This window comes from Ostrinia furnacalis, unplaced genomic scaffold (genome assembly GCF_004193835.3).
Source record: "Ostrinia furnacalis isolate ACB-3 unplaced genomic scaffold, ASM419383v2 OfSCF1098, whole genome shotgun sequence".
NCBI classification, from domain to species: Eukaryota; Metazoa; Arthropoda; class Insecta; order Lepidoptera; family Crambidae; genus Ostrinia; species Ostrinia furnacalis.
In genome coordinates, this window is record NW_021131337.1 from 520,851 (window position 1) to 538,559 (window position 17,709).

Here is a 17,709-nt window from a genome sequence, read left to right on the forward strand (position 1 = left end):
GTAGCAGTGCGTTTGAAATGATGCGAATACGTGTCTGTATGGGCAACGGCCTATTTTGCAATTAGGCGTGCCTGCCACATTTAGATTCGAATAGCAGATTTTCATCAGGTAGGAGTAAATTTACAACACGAGAAATTGTATAATGACCGAGAAACATGAGGTTTGTTTAATTTCGTGGCTAATTAGGAAGTAATCTTACACCACTTATATTTTGGTGCTAATTGCTAGCTTTCAATAGAGGTGGTACCTAACTATACACTCAGTATTTACTTTCATCATTCATCATTAGGTACGTAGAACGAAGTTAGTACTATACAAATGCAGTTGGAAATATTATGTTACAAATCTCAACTAATACAGTAAGAGCTTAAAGTTATTTAAAACTTGCGCTGTCTTCTCCACACGAAGTTGGAATTCAGGCTACGGTATAGTTCGGTATTCCATGCACTTCATATTTTTATTCTATATTTGGGTTTCTAGAAACTTGACTTTCCCCCGAGATAATCTGACCGAGTGGATTCTCTTACGTAGTTACGTCTTTAGTTAAATTTTAAAAAATCAATGCCTTTAATCTGAGCGATTAAATTTTTTTTCACACTAGGGCGGCGCGGCGCAATTTAGCGATGTTATTAGTTTATTACATTATTCGTTAGAGGTAATCAATTGGCTTTGTAAAAGCTTGCTCTATAAACCAATTTACGCAGAACGTTAGGCTGCATGTTTGTACCCATGACTGACACACAAGACTGTAATATCTGTTTACATGAAATAGAAAAAGTAAAGTAAATGCCCATGGAAATATTTAGTTAGATGTATGGCGATTTAGTCACGGAAGGTGATGTATGGCAAGCTGAAAAAAGCTCTACCATGCTTAATAAATAAGTGTAATTTGTTTCAATTGGCTATTATTTCAATGAAGATTTGTACTCAAGTTTTTTTGTTCCAGGGAACGTCATAATAATTGCTAATGTCCTGAATAAAAGTTTCTCATGCAAATGGCTACTAACGAATATTATTATAAATGAATGGGCCGTATACTTAATTAAGTTGATATCTTTCCATCCGATTCAGCACATAAATCTTAATTATAGTATAACCAAGCATGTTTTTAAAAAACGCATTATGAACATTCCATCTTGATAACATGGAATTGTTTAAGTTTCAGACTGTATGTCCCAAAGGATAAGACGAAAGTTATTAAGACAGTACGTACAACAAAATGTGCCATTATAAGAAGACCGAAGAAAAATTTGAAGAAGACAGTCGAAAGAATGTCAGACTATACATTTTTATTGCAAAATCGCCTCTATTACAACTGAACAAGATGCCACAGTGTATAGCTTGACATGCCGTTGTCTGTACCTATGTATGAGTAGGTACTGGTACTGCTCACAATATTTTCGCGCGCAATTTGAGCTTGGTTTAGTTTAAAAGCGTGTGCGTCTCTGGCGTAATGGCGCTCGCGAGACGAGTCCCGGTTACGGCATAAACACACTCCTGCAATTTTAAGTTTTGGCATGCGACTCCGCCTCTGAAGTCGTTTACAAAAGACAACTTAAAAAAATACACGGACTTTTACATTGTCCGTTTTGAAATTATTGTGCCACATTGACTCACGACAATAGTTAGGTAATAAATATGGCAAAAATTCTTCAATTTCTCCATCGATCATTTTTCAAGTTTAGTAGTGCATGATAAAGTCCTTAGTGGCTAATTAGGAACTCATTTTTATCACGATTTTTAAGGAAACTTTTATTTTTTAGAGAGCGCTAAACAAAATTTATCAAGTACCGGTGAAACCTGTCTAATTTTGAGCACAATAGCTGTAATCTGATTACTAGGGACACAGTTTATTAATTTCAGTAACAGTTGCTTTACAAGAAAAAGCGAAAATAGCCCATTCAACGTTTTACAATGCGTCCTAAATTTTGTTGGGCTCTTGGGTCCCTAAGCGTTTGAAGCATAAACGTACTTAAGCACTCCTCCAACTTTTAGTTTGAGTATCCGAATTTAGTACCGTTTAGTGTAAACGCCCCGGAACAATTTTGTACCAGCGGGAGAGAGACAGGTATTATTTATGGTGGTCGTGTGTACCCCTGAATCTTTTGATTTATTCCGTGTAATGGAGGTTTGCATCTGGCATTGTGTGGGATAAGCTGCAGTTTTTGGAACTTTAGAAATAAAAGTATCTTTTGTTTAACTTCTGTCACCTGTGGTTTTTCTGCTTTGTAGTTGTTTATGTATGATTCTTTTTCTTAATAGCCTCTCATTCTTCTTAGTTTAACTACACATTTTAGCAAAGGGTTTGATTATTAATTATAAACAAACATTTGCGTCACATTTAATCTACTAATAACTACTCGCAACTTTTCAAACAATTCTTCGCAACTATGACTATTTATCAATGAAGGAATTTCTAGAATCGGACTACTATTTCCGAAGATTACACTCGACTACATAATTTTTGGCCCTTCCTAATATGGGTTAGATAACAAGGTCCATGTTAACACGTTACGCGGGGGCCATTGTTTTTCGCTTGAATGAGATAATGTCGGCTAATCTGCGCTTAGGCTGATTTCCACCAAAGATTTGGTGGAAAGGAAATGTTGCGAGAGGTAGCGGTATATTGTGGAACAGTGACCTTTTTCATCAAAGGTAAGCGAGGAAGATAAGTGGTGCGAGGATGGGAATCAATACACATAGAACACATCTCTCGTACATACCTTTTGTATTAAAAACGTACGTCTACACTCTACGTACTGGCCTCTACCACAATAGATAGATATGACAATAAGTACGGATAATATGAAAATGATTCGATTCTATTGCTTGAGTTTTTCCCTGATTCAGTACTTAACCTATTGCCTTCAATATTAGTATGTTAAAGCTTTGTTCGCTTAGGCTAACAAAGGAATCAAATGAGCATTTTATTGGGATAGTATTTTGATGAAAGCTACGGTTTGTACGGAATAAACAAACCTAACAATAGAAAATAGGACTAGCTCAAAACATAAAAAAATGCCTATTCAATTATTCTTAATTTCCTGTTAACACATTTTATGGATAAACCATTGTAGTTTAAAATATATGCATTATAAGTTTTTCACGTTTCTGAGGTATAAAAAGTCCGATATCATGTTATGAAACCAAATAACGTAAATGATTGAAATATGAGTACTTAAACAAATATTTTTTTTAAAAACCCATAAGCTTTTTTTCACAATGAGGCTGACGTAAAAATCGTGCCGTAGCTGCCTAGACTGGAATTCAATTAGTTTGTATTGTCGTTCGTAAACCATTTTGTTGGTAGCAGTATCAGGGGAAACAATAAATGTCATGATGAATAAGGCAGACTTTACATTCGCTGTTTATTTCGCAATTTAAAAGGTAATGAAGCTAAAAGGCGTAGAAAAATTCAAAAGGCTGAACAGAATACCTTGTCTTATATTATTAGAAACTTTATCTATCTGAAAAGTTACAGCAAATTTTCTGATTTTCACAGGGTTCTTTATTTGAAACTTTTATATAACATCTAAAAACTTACGAAAGGTTTCTGCTTGGAATTGTTTGATTTTTATTTATTGTTTGGAACTTTTTCACACAATAAAATGTGTTAATTTTCCTGTTTATTACCATGATTTACTATCATGTGATAATGTAGGTATAGAATCCGGGTGAAGCTCGCTTCCACCTTCGGCCTGATCGTCACTTACCATCAGGTGAGATACAGGCCAAGAGCTTCCTCGTTGTGGATAAAAAAAAAAGATGCTTTGTGATGTTTATTGTGCCTAGTTAAATAGATTTTTTCTTTCCTTATTTTGCGCGGTTCAAATCAGAGTATCCATATAACATTTCAGGCATTTTCCTCGAAATTCAAGCTAAACCTGTGTTGCTATAGCATTGGCCGAATTCTCGAAAAACTGGCCGAAGTTAGATGTAATGTTTATTTTACAAGAACCCTTAACTTTCGGAGCGGAACTCAGAAATACTGTTTTCCGACTGGAATAAGCAGTGGGGTAAGAGGTAAAAGTTTACTAAACAAATCTCGCGCAAGGCCTTTAAGTTTTTGGGCGTTTTTATGGCTGTTCAAAATGGTTGGCACCTTTGTAGACAGGACTTATGTTTAAAATTAGTTGGTATTGGTAAGTACTGATATCGTATGCCAACAATGCTTTTATCAAGGCATTTTATCTATCTATANGGTACATACCTTTTGATTGAAAACGTACGTTTACGTACTGGCCACTACCACAATAGATAGATATGATAAGTACGGATATGAATATGATTCGATTCTATTGCTTGAGTTTTTCCTTGATTCAATACTTAACCTATTACCTTCAATATTAGTATGTTCTAGCTTTGTTCGCTTAGGCTAACAAAGGAATCAAAAGGAGTATTTTAATGGGATAGTATTTTGATGAAAGCTAAGGTTTGTACGGAATAAACAAACCCGAAAATAATAGGAGTAGGTAAAAAGATAAAGAAATGCCTATTCAATTATTCTTAATTTCATGTTAACACATTTTATGGATAAACCATTGTAATTTAAAATATAATAATATGCGATATCAGTTTTTGACGTTTATGAGGTATAAATTTAAGTCCGATATCAAGTTATGAAACCAAATAACGTAAATGATTGAAATATGAGTATTTAAAAATTTTTTTTTTTAAAAACCCATAAGCTTTTGTTCACAATGAGTCTGGCGTAAAAATCGTGCCGTAGCTGCCTAGACGACTGGAATTCAATTAGTTTGTATTGTCGTTCGTAAACCATTTTGTTGGTAGCAGTATCAGGGGAAACAATAAATGTCATGATGAATAAGGCAGACTTTACATTCGCTGTTTATTTCGCAATTTAAAAGGTAATGAACCTAAAAGGCGTAGAAAAATTCAAAAGGCTGAACAAGGTATTATACCTTGTCTTATATTACTAGAAACTTTATCTATCTGAAAAGTTACAGCAAATTTTCTGATTTTCACAGGGTTCTTTATTTGAAACTTTTATAAGTATAACATCTAAAAACTTACGAAAGGTTTCTGCTTGGAATTGTTTGATTTTTATTTATTGTTTGGAACTTTTTCACACAATACAATGTGTCAATTTTTCTGTTTATTACCATGATCATGTGATAATGTAGGTATAGAATCCGGGTGAAGCTCGCTTCCACCTTCGGCCTGATCGTCACTTACCATCAGGTGAGATACAGGCCAAGAGCTTACTCGTTGTGGATAAAAAAAAATGCTTTGTNGCCGGCAGCTCATCCCTGCTTATTCTAAAAGTAAATATGACAAACTTATTATTCTTCATTTGTTTATAAATATAACATTTCCTGCAGTAATTACCTCTGTCGTTAAAACGATTGCAATTTAATGAAATGTAAACATCATTTTGTCTTCCGTGTACAAATGGCCTTAAGCGGCGCCTGCACGAGTGTGTCCCCTCGAGACGGCTACATCCTATCAGGTCTTCGTTTTCAATTTCCGTTAAAGTATAATTGAATCAGTCTTGAATATGATGCTCTTTTTTCATTGGAACGGTCGCGATTTATATAGTGGCCATTGTATGATCTTAATAAATACTTAGTCGAAGGGAAGTAGGTTGGTACTTACTGGGTCTTTCTCTGCTAATAAGTTTCCTAAGCATCACAAGTGTATCCCACCAAAAACATTCTGTAAAAAACTAGCCAAGTCTCGATGGAGCTGCTTGTTTATCTCTAAAAAGTAATGAAATCTAGACAAAGTCGAGCCAAGTCTATGGTTCCTTACTGCAATTTCTTTATTATTATAGTTAATGTTGTGTGACTTGGCCGTTGAAGGGTACAAAACCAGGTGCTCCATGACACCATTGCACCAATCTGTCACGGAAAATAAATTGCCACTTGGAAAACGTTGAGCGTATTTCAATAATACTTAACCTATGATTATATTAATAAAGATTGTTCAACGGCCAAGTCACACAAAATTAACTATAATAATAAAGAAATCGCAGTAAGGAACCATAGACTTGTCACGACTTTGTCTAGATTTCATTACTTTTTAGAGATAAACAAGCAGCTCCATCGAGACTTGGCTAGTTTTTTACAGAATGTTTTTGGTGGGATTTCACTTATTTTTGTAGAAAGTTGCATAATTATTTAACGTCGTCGTCCTTTAATGTATTATCAACATTTTATTACGATATTAAACACAAATAAACTTACCAACGAATAAGAATCGTTTTAATAACTTAACCTTAGCTAACCTCGCGATATAATAAACGAAATCGACGAAATGCAAATTACACAACATTCAACTTAATCGACGGGGGGGTCTAGAAAGGAAAAAAAAACTGGACACCGCGGTGCAGAAAATCGACACTCAAAGTGCTAGCGCCATCTACCGGTGAGCGGTACAGGCGAACACCACGGTGCCAGTGTGGCGCTAGTAGTATTGATTATGAATGTGGTGTTACTCCAAATCTTCGATTTTCCTAGTTTTTATAGTTTTTCCTTTATGTGACCATTAAACCCTAACTCTGTACCAAATTTCAGCTCTCTGAGTTTATGGGAAGTACTAGTTCTATTTTGATGATCATCAGTGAGTGAGTGTCATAAATGCGAAACTTTGCTTTCGCTTAACTTCGGAACTAAATGACCTACAAACCTGAAATTTTGGATTTTAAGTATGTGATTATAGCTTACTAGATGACGAAAATTTCTGCGTTCTGGTCTTATCCAGAGGTTCTCAAATAGGGGCCTGAAAATGCGGTGAAATGGTTCCAGTAAAGGATGGTACGGCAGTGTTTGCTTCGCGCTCGACTTGGCGGGGGCACTGCCGTGCCCCCAGATGTGCGCGTATTTTATCTATCAGGGTGCTCTCCATAGATAAGAATAAGTAGGTATTAGTGCTCTCATGCTCTGCTACTTTTTTGTCGGAGTCGTTTTTACCATTTTAGCCTTTTGTAACAAATTGAAAATATAGAGACATATTTAAAGGAAAGCATAGTAGGTATTTGTGTTTTACAGTTATTTTAAGCAACTCAAACTACATGTATGGTATAAAGTCCCTATTACTACCCCTAAGTAAATAAGATACCAATGATTTGCAAAAATATTTCCAAATAGAAAATTCGTCAGTACTAAAGTCGAGATCAAACTACGTATTCTAAAATAACGGTTTAAGTAAAGTTCATCGAAATGATCGTGGCCAAATATTTATAATTCTCTTTAAAGTCGAAAATATATTCGGCATGAAGCCGGTATTAATTCGAATTTCCTCGGAATAGATGGTTTGTGCAAACAGTCGGAGAGAGGTCGGTAGGAAATAAATTGTATAAAAACATAATTACGTAAAGCCCATCGAGTGGGGCCAACCAGCACACAGGGAAAGAGAATGCTTTAAATATATTTTTACCTTCAAAAAGGTCAAACCGGTGTTTTGAAAGTGGGAAATAAAGGAAACCGCGTGTTTGGTCTGTACCTACAGTGTTGAGCAATTAAAAATTTAATTCATGTTGACTGCCAGCTCATTAGGTGCAAATTAAAGTGAACATTCACTCACGCCCAACTCTTTAATCCTTTTTTGACACCATGAAGAAAAACACGGGAGTAGGTACTTACGTCAATTCAGCAGATAGGTTTTTTGGTAATAGTTATTATTGTATTTTTTAACTCTGGGCCTACAATGTACGACTAAATACTGTGATATAGGTACTAAATCTACTTTACAACAATTCTATTAAGTATTATTCCTAGGAGGCTCTTATTTTTTAATTTGCCTAATTTGGTCCTGCTTCAGCCAATGTTTAATTAGTACCTTCATGTGGTATAGTGTGGTTACCTACAGTAGAATAGACTTACTGTCACATTGAGGTTTTCCTAGGTCATTAAAGTAATTAGATAGGATATTGGTATCACTAAATATACAGGTAAAAATAAATTTTTAGTATTTAAAATTTACTTCAATTTTTTTTAAATATTTATACAACTACGACGGTAATAAGTAGTTTAATGTAGCTAGTAGAGAATATTCAAGAGTCTATGATAAATTTTTGGTTTATTTTTTAGATTTTTATTCCTTCAATTTCTGTATCATTATTCTTTTATGTTTATTGTCACAAATATTTCTTTTTAATTATACGAGTATTGTATTCCATTCCACCTGCTTCGTTATATTTTTGAGACTGAAATGCTTATAAAGTGTGTTAAAAATCTGCATCTATTAACTGTGTAACCAATGGCAATGGTATCTCTACATAATGGAAAGTTATTTCTAACAACTATTTTAACGCGGTTTAGTTACAGACATATACGAGTGTACAGATTCATTGTCAAAACGCTTTTCCCTACTCAAAATGTTTGTTTCGCTGGAGCTCGTATTATTCTTGGTTTTTGTTTGTTTTCGGATTAAGGGTTTAGTGCTGGCTTTAACTGCAGGGTCGGATAGTTGCGCCAAATCTGACCATTACGATTTGTGGTTGTTAGTTTGGGCGACGGTTTGCAAACGTAAATAGGTACTTAGATGTAACTTTGTTAAAATTAGAGAGATTTAAAGAGCATTTATCGAATAAATGAAACAATTGATTTCCCTTATGGCATTCCGAATAGTTACTTACCTAGATCGTTGGCAGGATTTAACTCTAAGGCTTGTAGATTAATGATTTATTTTTGTTAAATAAATATTTAAGTTTAAAGACCGACAAGTGTTCCCAATTTGCATGCTTCTCTAACTAAACGAGCCATGTGATATCCCGGTACAAGTTGCAATAATATACCGCTGTGTAAAATGTCCCAGGATATGCATTAAAACAATTGAAACATAACGTTATATTACGACCCCACGCGAAGCATTTTCACGCTCAGCTTTTACTTATTACTCGAAGCATGAACGACGAACGTAGCCTTACTTCGTACATTATGAAAATTTATTATCTCCGCGCAATGACAACTCACATTATGACGTGGCAAACAAAGGAAAGAAGGGAGATCTAATTATATCGTGACGTCTCTTTGACAGACGGCGGTAGTGCGATGGAGGCTGGTAGGTGAGGGCGCGAGGCGGGCGGCGCGCCTGGCCCGCGCCCGCCCATGGCACCCGCGCTCCGTTTCAGGTAAAGTATTTTATAAAAACACTAAAGTATTTAATAGTTATTAAAACTTAGCGAATTGAGTCGCTTCTAAAACTAAATTTTAAATAAACAACTTGAAAAAATCGAAACTGCCTTAGGCGGGACTCGAACAGTTTCGATTTTTTCAAGTTGTTTATTAATAAAACTAAAGTATTTAGTATAGATTACCTATGTTTAAAATAGATTTACACCCGTATCCTCCACTAACGATGCTTGCTTACGTGAAGCATCAAATCGAACGCACAGCGTTGAATAGAGCTCTGTGATTGGTTCGCGTGTGACCCTGTGTGTCCATACGCATTCTGTGAGACCTCATAGTAATGTTTGTGAATACGGGCGTCAGCCTGTGATTGATACGAGTGTACAGACGATACACGTCGACGTAAGCATTGTAGCATTTTGTGTAAAGAACTACATATTAAGGTGCCACAGTGTTTCGTTGACGTGTATCGTTACTGTAACAGGTGCGATTTTGCAATAAAAATGGAAAGTTTGATTTGCTAACTTCAACCAACCACCAGCATTAATATTTAAGAAGGTAACTACCTACTTAAGATTGACTTGAGTTTTGACTTATACAGGGTGGACTTTTGTAATGCCACCTGAAGGGAAAGTACTCTTAATACTGTAGATAGAACATTTTACTCAAAGAAACCAGTCCTTTATTTTTGAAAAGAAATAGAACTGCATTCAAAGATTTCCAAAAATTTACTTGCTACACCCGGGAATCGAACCAACTAAAATATGTTAAAAATTACATCCTGTATTTTTATTACATCGATCGTTAGGGTTAAGTATAAGGATGAAATCTCTCAAACAAACTTGATAAATCAAATGAAAGGTAAAACAAGAAATCTTAAATTATTGTAATTATTTACAGATATTGTATGGTGTGGTGGTAAATTTTCGATAAATTTCGATAATCATTGAATGCAGTTCTCTTTCTCTTAAAAAATAAAGGAATGTTTTCTTTGAGTAAAATTTTCTACCTACAGTATTAAGGGTACTTTCTCTCCAGGTGGCATTACAAAATTCCACCCTGTATAGTTTCGTTTCATGATTAGAACCCAGCCTTTTCTTTGTTCGGTTTCATTACGCAGAGAAGCCTAAGTCGATTCATATCAATTTATTATTAAGTTCACATCTAAACTTGACTACATATGAGACTATTAAGTTACGTTGGCATTTTATTGCTACATCTTTCTTATTACATCTACAAAGATACCATAGCGTTTAACTTGAAGTACCGTTGTCTGTACTTGACCTTAATTTGGGAATATTAATGACCTCAGTTCCACTCTAAAGGTTAAAGATAAGCCTAACTTAACACTGTCAACTTGAACTGTCCACGGCAGCTTTTCTTTTTTATTTTGGAAATAAAATAAAATTACATGAAATGGAATATAATTTTAGTCTGCAGTAGCTTAATTTAGAGTAAGATCTTTTTTTTTTTTTATAGAAAGTCCTTATTTATGTTGTCGCAATTTTATAGACAGATTATTACTATGCATTATTTTATTTCTATCCTTAAATTAATTTAAGTTTTTACTTTAGTCATGTATTGTACCTACCTTCGTAGTAATAAAATAACATTGAAATAAAAGTAACTTTTGAGATCATTACCAAACAGGTGCTCTGTTTCACATGATTATGAATGTAAATAAAATTCATTATATTTATTCATAATGAAGTAGGTACCTACGTGTGTAAAACATATAATGATGTTTTTTTCGGTAACTAAGCTGAATAATATATTAATACGGCTTAATAGATTCGAATACGAATAAAAGTACTAACTTTTTCTAAAAGTCACCATAAAATTTCAAACATTTTCTGGCAGACAATAAAATGTGTTAAGTCCAACTCAAGTTTTAAATAAATGAAAAAGGCTCAAAACATCCTAGTCATTTGGTTTATTTTTTCAGCTACATCAATATCTGTTTCTCTCGCTCATATCAGCATCCTTTAAGCGTAAAAGAGACGGTAACACCACAAAATAACACCTTAATACTCTGAAACCTTTTCAGGGTCTCTGATACAATCTTATTTCTTCTCCGATCATAATAATAATTAAGCAAATTGCATGAGCGATGCCGCGCCGCGTTTGGTTGCAGACATTTACCGTAAATGGAAATTGCCTTTTTTCATTTCAGGCTTTTCCTTGAACTGAAAGGTTATCGTGAGTTATATGAATAATATTATTTTACTTTATTTGGATTGCTTTTACAAATTTTGGCAGGAAGACATTATACAACAAAACCAGTTACGCTCGGTAGTACTGTTTACAAAATAGAAGCATTCGAGTACTGAATTTCAGAAGGAAAAAGAAAATTTTCATAACGTAAAACGTGAACGATAACGTTCAAGATAAAAATTATCTTAGTTAATGTTATCAAAATGGTCCCTATTGAGCTCTTAGAAGTCGATCGATCGCGTATAAGGAGAATATGTTACGTAGTACATGTGCTAAAGTGGTTGTCAGCAATCGGTATTTGTAGTATAGATTGCTATTCCAGTCGATTTTCTACTTAAAAGTAAAATTAATGAACTGTTATGTCGTGTTAAACGCGACAAAAGCGATGCGACGTGATAATATGACGCTATATGATGTGATGATGCGATTATTCTGTGATAGTGTAGAATTTTGAGAATTAGAATGTGTTTAGTCGTCAACTAGCATGTGCATTACCTGTATTGTGTTGGCATAATACATATAGGTGCCAACACAATATGGGTATAAATACGCAATTATCAGAAAAATAATAATAAATAAGGTGAAAGTAGGCCACCAGAACGAGTTAACCGCCTCCGTGGTTTAGTGGTAAGACCACACCTGCTTCAGACTCAGAGGTCCCGGGTTCGATTCCCAGTGGGGGCAGATTTTTCTGTTCAGTTTGGTTGGTCGTTGGGCTTGTTCTAAGTTAGGGTGACTTTACTACCATCTTACTTAAAACTGTTGTTATAACAACAATGTAAACAGATTGTTATGATCCAGCAGTTAGAGGTAAGATAGCTACTTACACGGTTCCTCTGTGGTCGAGGATTCCGAGGATTCCAGGTCGTTGTGGATAAAAAATGGTTTTCACTCAACTAATTCATGGAAAAGTAGTGCATCAGGCATTATAATGTACACGTTATAATGTATAATGTTGCAGTCAAAATTCATAATCGGTCGGTTTTTGCACTCAAAGGTGGTTTTGACTATAGCCCTTGGTCAAAACCACTTTTGACTGGAATAATCAGGCAAAAGTGGTTTTGACCGATTATGAGTTTTGACTGTAACATAATTATACATTTACATCTACCCACACATCGGCTTCGTAGTTGTGTGCACCCGTTAATATCGGCATATACACGTGATGAAGTGGTTGCCGGCAATTAGCGTTTGTCATTGCATGCGGTTTGTGCTCGCAGCCCGATCCGTCTAATGTAGCGTGGTCGTGGTTAATGCGATGTATGGGGTGGTCGCATTGCTACGGGGAGTCTCTCGATCACTCGATTCGACTCGACTCGATTGGAGTAGTGGCGCGATAGAGGTCAAAAACTCACGGGTTCAAATTCCTGGGAGGTTATTCAGCCAAAACGGCAGTAAAAAAAAATACAGTCGAACATAGAACCTCCGCCTTTTATGAAGTCGGTTAAAAAGACGATTATTTGACATGGTTCGAGGTAAAATAATTTGGGAATTGTTTGTATATTTTTATTCTCACGGACTATTATTGGGAAAGTAGATATTCCTGTCCCTGTATACAGATAAATTTACGTTTGTAATAACACAATTACTTTGTAATCTGTCAAATAAATAACGAACGAAAAGTAAAACTAGTTTCATATCGGATATTCTCATGAGTTATGAATGATACGATTACCAAATCGCTCACTCTGGTGATGTATTGATAAAGTATATACGCCAATAAATTCGATACAAAACAGTCGATGGGGTTCCATTCTGTTTAGGTTGTAATATCAAATGGATTAAAAATGTCCAGTTCCCAATAATATCTATTACTAGACTTAATATACCTTTATAAACATTTGAATAATATAATGGAATTTATAGAAATGTCACTTTTACATTACGTGATTTGGTAATTAATATTGAGATGAATAATTTGGGGACTGTACATTTTTGTGATGATTGGGATTGGATGTTTTAATGATTGGACATACCTATATTTAGGATATGATTTTTTTTGAGATACACATTTTTGGAGATGTTCAATCTAAATAAATAAATAAAACTTTATTTCCGAAAGGTACACAACAAATACAAAAAAACCACTAGTGTAATTAAATCAATTGGATAACATTAGACTTACTAGCAGTCCCCAAACTAGGTAATCCTGTATTATGGGGACTTGAGTTTGGAATTTAAATTTTATTCAATGTTGTTCGCGGGCATTGTAAGTTCGTGAAATTAAACTAATTATTTTTTACACAATGTGGTGTGTGTGTGTATGTGTAGTCTGTGAGGGTGTGTGTGAGTTTGTGTGTGTATGTGTGTGCGTGTGTGTGTGCGCGTAGGTTTTTGTTTGTTTGTTCGGTCACTTGGCAGTGGTAAGCAGAAGTTCTGTGTCACTATATGAAAGGGAGAAGAGCCACCTGGTAGTCAGATCTTTGACTAGTTGAGGAGGAGTGGACCTGATGTCGCACACCGCCACTGCCCTGTTGTAAATTAACGGGAAAAGATAATTCCTTTGCCTTTTTGCTTTGCCTTTTATCTTTTGAGTTTATAATTTGACATTTAGGTAGTGGTAATTTTCAAGATTGTATATTTTCGGTTTGGACCTTTTTTCTGGCATTGGACATATTATTATTGTGTCTATTATTTCTAATCTACCTGCATGGCTGATGAGCGAGTTGCTATTGTCGCACTCGTCTGGATGAAATGCTCATCAGCCATTGGCATTGGACACTTTTTGGGTTGGATATTTATAGGATTGGCCATATTGGGTCTGTTATTCTGAAGCCTACCGGCCTGTTGTGACGTTGCAAGTGTTTCCAGATGGATGCAATGGCTAGTGAGCGCGATGGCGATTTGTCGCACTCGTCATCGCGCTCTTCAGCCAGCGGTTTTGGACATTTTTGGGGTTGTATACAGTGTGTGTCACGTTAAAGTGTACATATGAAAATAGATGAGAATAATACAAAGTAATAAAAACCACCGGTTATAGGGGCATTTTTTGGAGAAATTTATCAAATAACCAAAAAAACACGAATTTAAAAGCAGATTTTTTTCAAAAAGTATCATTTTTTATTATTTGTTGGCCTTTTTTGTGTACTTTATGTATTTTTTTAGTATCGCCTGTTATTAAGCATTATTACTGTTTTTATTTTATCAAGATATACCGCTTAGTTTAAAAGTTATTACGTTTTCTTTACAATAAGTAATTGGAAGAAAAAAAATTCTATAAAAAATTAAAAAAAATCTCAAAAATTTTATTACCTCTTTTTTGTCGATAAAAATAGGTCTAGTTTTATCTATTTTCATATGTACACTTTAACGTGACTCACACTGTGTTTGTAGGATTGTATTTTTTTAGGGACTGGACATATCTTAGATGTAGTATTATTCTAATTCTACCTGCCTTTTGTGACATTGCAAGTGTTTCCAGATGGGTGATGCAATGGCTGGTGAGCGCAGCGGCTTGCGGCGTGCTGTGCGGCGCGGGCGTCGCCGGCGTGCCGCACTCGCCGTCGCTGCTGCCGTCGCTCGCGCCGCCCTGCCCCGCGCACTGTATCTGCCTGTCGCAGTCGCAGGTAAATTAGACTCTATTTTGATATCCTGTAAGATCAGATTCATGTTTACTTTAGAGACCGTGAAGGTTGAAAGTTGCAGGTGTTTCAAGTCTGCTAGTGGACACAGTTTCTTAGCGTTTAAAGCCACCTGAATCTGATTCTGATCATCCATAAAAAAGTAATTGTTCTATTGCGATCAAATATAGAGCTTTGAGTTACATGATGAACTTACAAGTCTGTCGTACAGCTTACGTAGATTTTCTAAACAGATATAAAACAAATACAAAATCGAAACGGCACAATATACGGACTTATCGTTTATTGAGGAGGTAGTCTTCCAAAAACCCAGGAAGAGGACTTAGACGTTCAAAAACGTCAATTACGTCTTGTAAATAAATTTTCATGACTAGAATGTCCATCATCTGTCTATCGGTTGAATAACTTTACCAGTAACTGTCACAGCTTACGAAATTGGGTTACACTTGGCAAACTAAATTCAAATTCCAGATAAACAAGTGCTAATCGAGTTGCTTTAAATATGAACTCGCAAAGTAAAGAATTTCTGGTCAGAAAATAGCATGAGGCGATTTGTGGCGATGGAAAACGACGATTTGAGGATCTATTTTAAGTAGTTTATTCTCGGCTTATGCAGCACAGTCTCCTTGCAGACGAATTTAAATTAGGCTAAAGGAAGATTAAACTAACCAAGATATTTCTGCATTGACATCATAAGCATAATTATTTTATTGTGCTAGAAATAACTTTAATTTAATGAAGAATGACTATTAAAAGATTTCAATTAGATCAAAGAAATAAAAGTGTTACCATGCTAACTATAAGCAGATATCCTGTTTTATATCTTGGTTATTATCATAAAAAATACATTATAACGAATAGCATATCATAATAAATACGTCTTACTGTGCTTTTATCGTTGCCTCATAAACATTGTGGAAACTGGGCTTTGTGGATGGAAAGATCAATACCATTTCAATACATTTCGTAATTTTAATCACAAACATTACATCGATTCTGAATGGCCAGTTAATTCGATAAAAGCCGAAATGCATAACCGTTCGTTTAATATGTCATGTCAATCGGATACCAAATTGGATTGAAATCGGGAATTGTGGTTGTATATGATTTTCATTCCTCGTATATACATTTGGATGAAATTGATATTTGTTTTGGGCGATTATTTGTAAAGCTTAAGTTTGGAACAATTCAATCAAAATATGGGTGGGCTCACTGGCGCCCCAACGCGGATATTTCGGAAAGGATTAATTTTATTGACAAGGCAAACAGAGGCAATCACGGTCCGTGACGTAGCGGAACTGATAATTTTCGAGGATTCCCTTTTGATATTTGTTGTGCAAAATAAATATGATACATAATCGGCTTTCGCTATGGATAGGGTGATAAATGTGTAGTGTTCGTTATGATACGGCGATTGAGGGTGATATTTTGTTGTAGGTGGTGTGCAATAGTGCTGCGCTGCGCGGCGTGCCGTCGGCGCTGAGCGGCAGCGTGACGCAGCTGTCACTTTCTCGTGCGGACCTGCGCGTGCTACGCTCGGATGCGTTCGCACACCTTCGTCAGCTGCGCCGCCTGGCGCTCGACGCCTGTAACCTCACGCGGATCCGCCCCTTCGCCTTCCGCGGCCTCCCGCGCCTCCGCGAGCTCTACATCCAGCACACGCCGCTCGCCACCGTCGACGCATTCGCCTTCGCCGCCCTCCAAAACATCACCACCATCGTCCTCACCCACAACAGAATCGCACAAATAGAGGCCTACGCCTTCGCGGGAACCAACTACATCAAACTTATCTCCTTACGGAACAACCCTATAAAACGGATACTGGCCCACGCCTTCTCCGGCCTGAACGACGTCACGCAGATCGAGTTACCATCTGGAATAAGATCCATAGAGCCGCAAGCGTTCGCCGGCCTCGAAGGGATCGGCACATTGGAGCTGGCTTACATGGATTTGCCGGCGCTCCTCCCGGATACTTTCCGCGGCCTGACGCGTGTCGGTCGACTTGCGCTACGCGAGTCTGACCTCGGGATCATTCGAGTCGGCGCATTCGATGGTCTGCAACGAGTCGACGTGCTGGAGATGTGTAACAACAAAATTGACGCTATAGAGGAGCTTTCTTTGATTCAAAATAACAGCGTGCGCAGTTTTAAACTGACGGGGAATCACATGCTGGAGTCCCCGGAGTCGGTCGTGCTGGAAGTGGATGATATATTGATAAGCGGGAACCATTTGCCGTGTGAGTGTGGCCGCGACCCGTTGGCGAATCCGCTGGCGTTGACTGCGGGTTTCGCGGACGAGAATTTTTGTATATCACCACTGAAGGTGCGCGGGCGCAGCTTGGGCAGCGCGGCCGGCGCGGGCGCGGCGTGCCGGGGCGAGGCCGGGGGCAGCGCGCGCGCGCGGGCGGCGGCGGGCGCGGGCGCGCTGCTCGGGGACGCGCTCGCGCCGCCACACCTGGCCATTACCGTCACCGCCCTCGCTTTTTTCGCGGGTAGCTAACCGCCCTCGTTGTTCAATTAATGTGTATCCGTTTGTAAATATTGTAATATAAGTAAATATAATAATGCAAAATTTTACATTGAAAGGGTCCGTTCATTGAGTATACGTTGGACCATGAATAAAATTTGCCTTTGGATATCGCTTTTTATTTGATGTCACCTTTTTCACGTGAAAGGATGGTATGAGTGAAAGGTTCTCGTTTATTCCGGTTATGTAAAAGAGTTTACGCAAAATACTTTTAGTGACTTATCGCTAGAGTTAACTCTACTACACGTAGTGTATAACAATAGAAGGTTCATAAAATTCTCATTTTTTTTAAAAAA

The 17,709-nt window shown here is 36.7% G+C and overlaps 1 protein-coding gene across 1 annotated transcript in view; it reads left to right on the forward strand.

The window, feature by feature from the left end:
• Positions 1-17,419, forward strand: part of LOC114351147 (chondroadherin) — a 31,520-nt gene extending 14,101 nt beyond the window's left edge. Inside the window, exons 2-4 of the mRNA XM_028302223.1 lie at positions 9,001-9,094; positions 14,728-14,872; positions 16,325-17,419. Of these exons, the coding sequence (XP_028158024.1) occupies positions 9,072-9,094; positions 14,728-14,872; positions 16,325-17,386 (1,230 nt within the window). The 5' untranslated portion in view covers positions 9,001-9,071 and the 3' untranslated portion in view covers positions 17,387-17,419. The remainder of the gene's footprint in view (positions 1-9,000; positions 9,095-14,727; positions 14,873-16,324) is intronic.
• Positions 17,420-17,709: the final 290 nt, after the last annotated feature.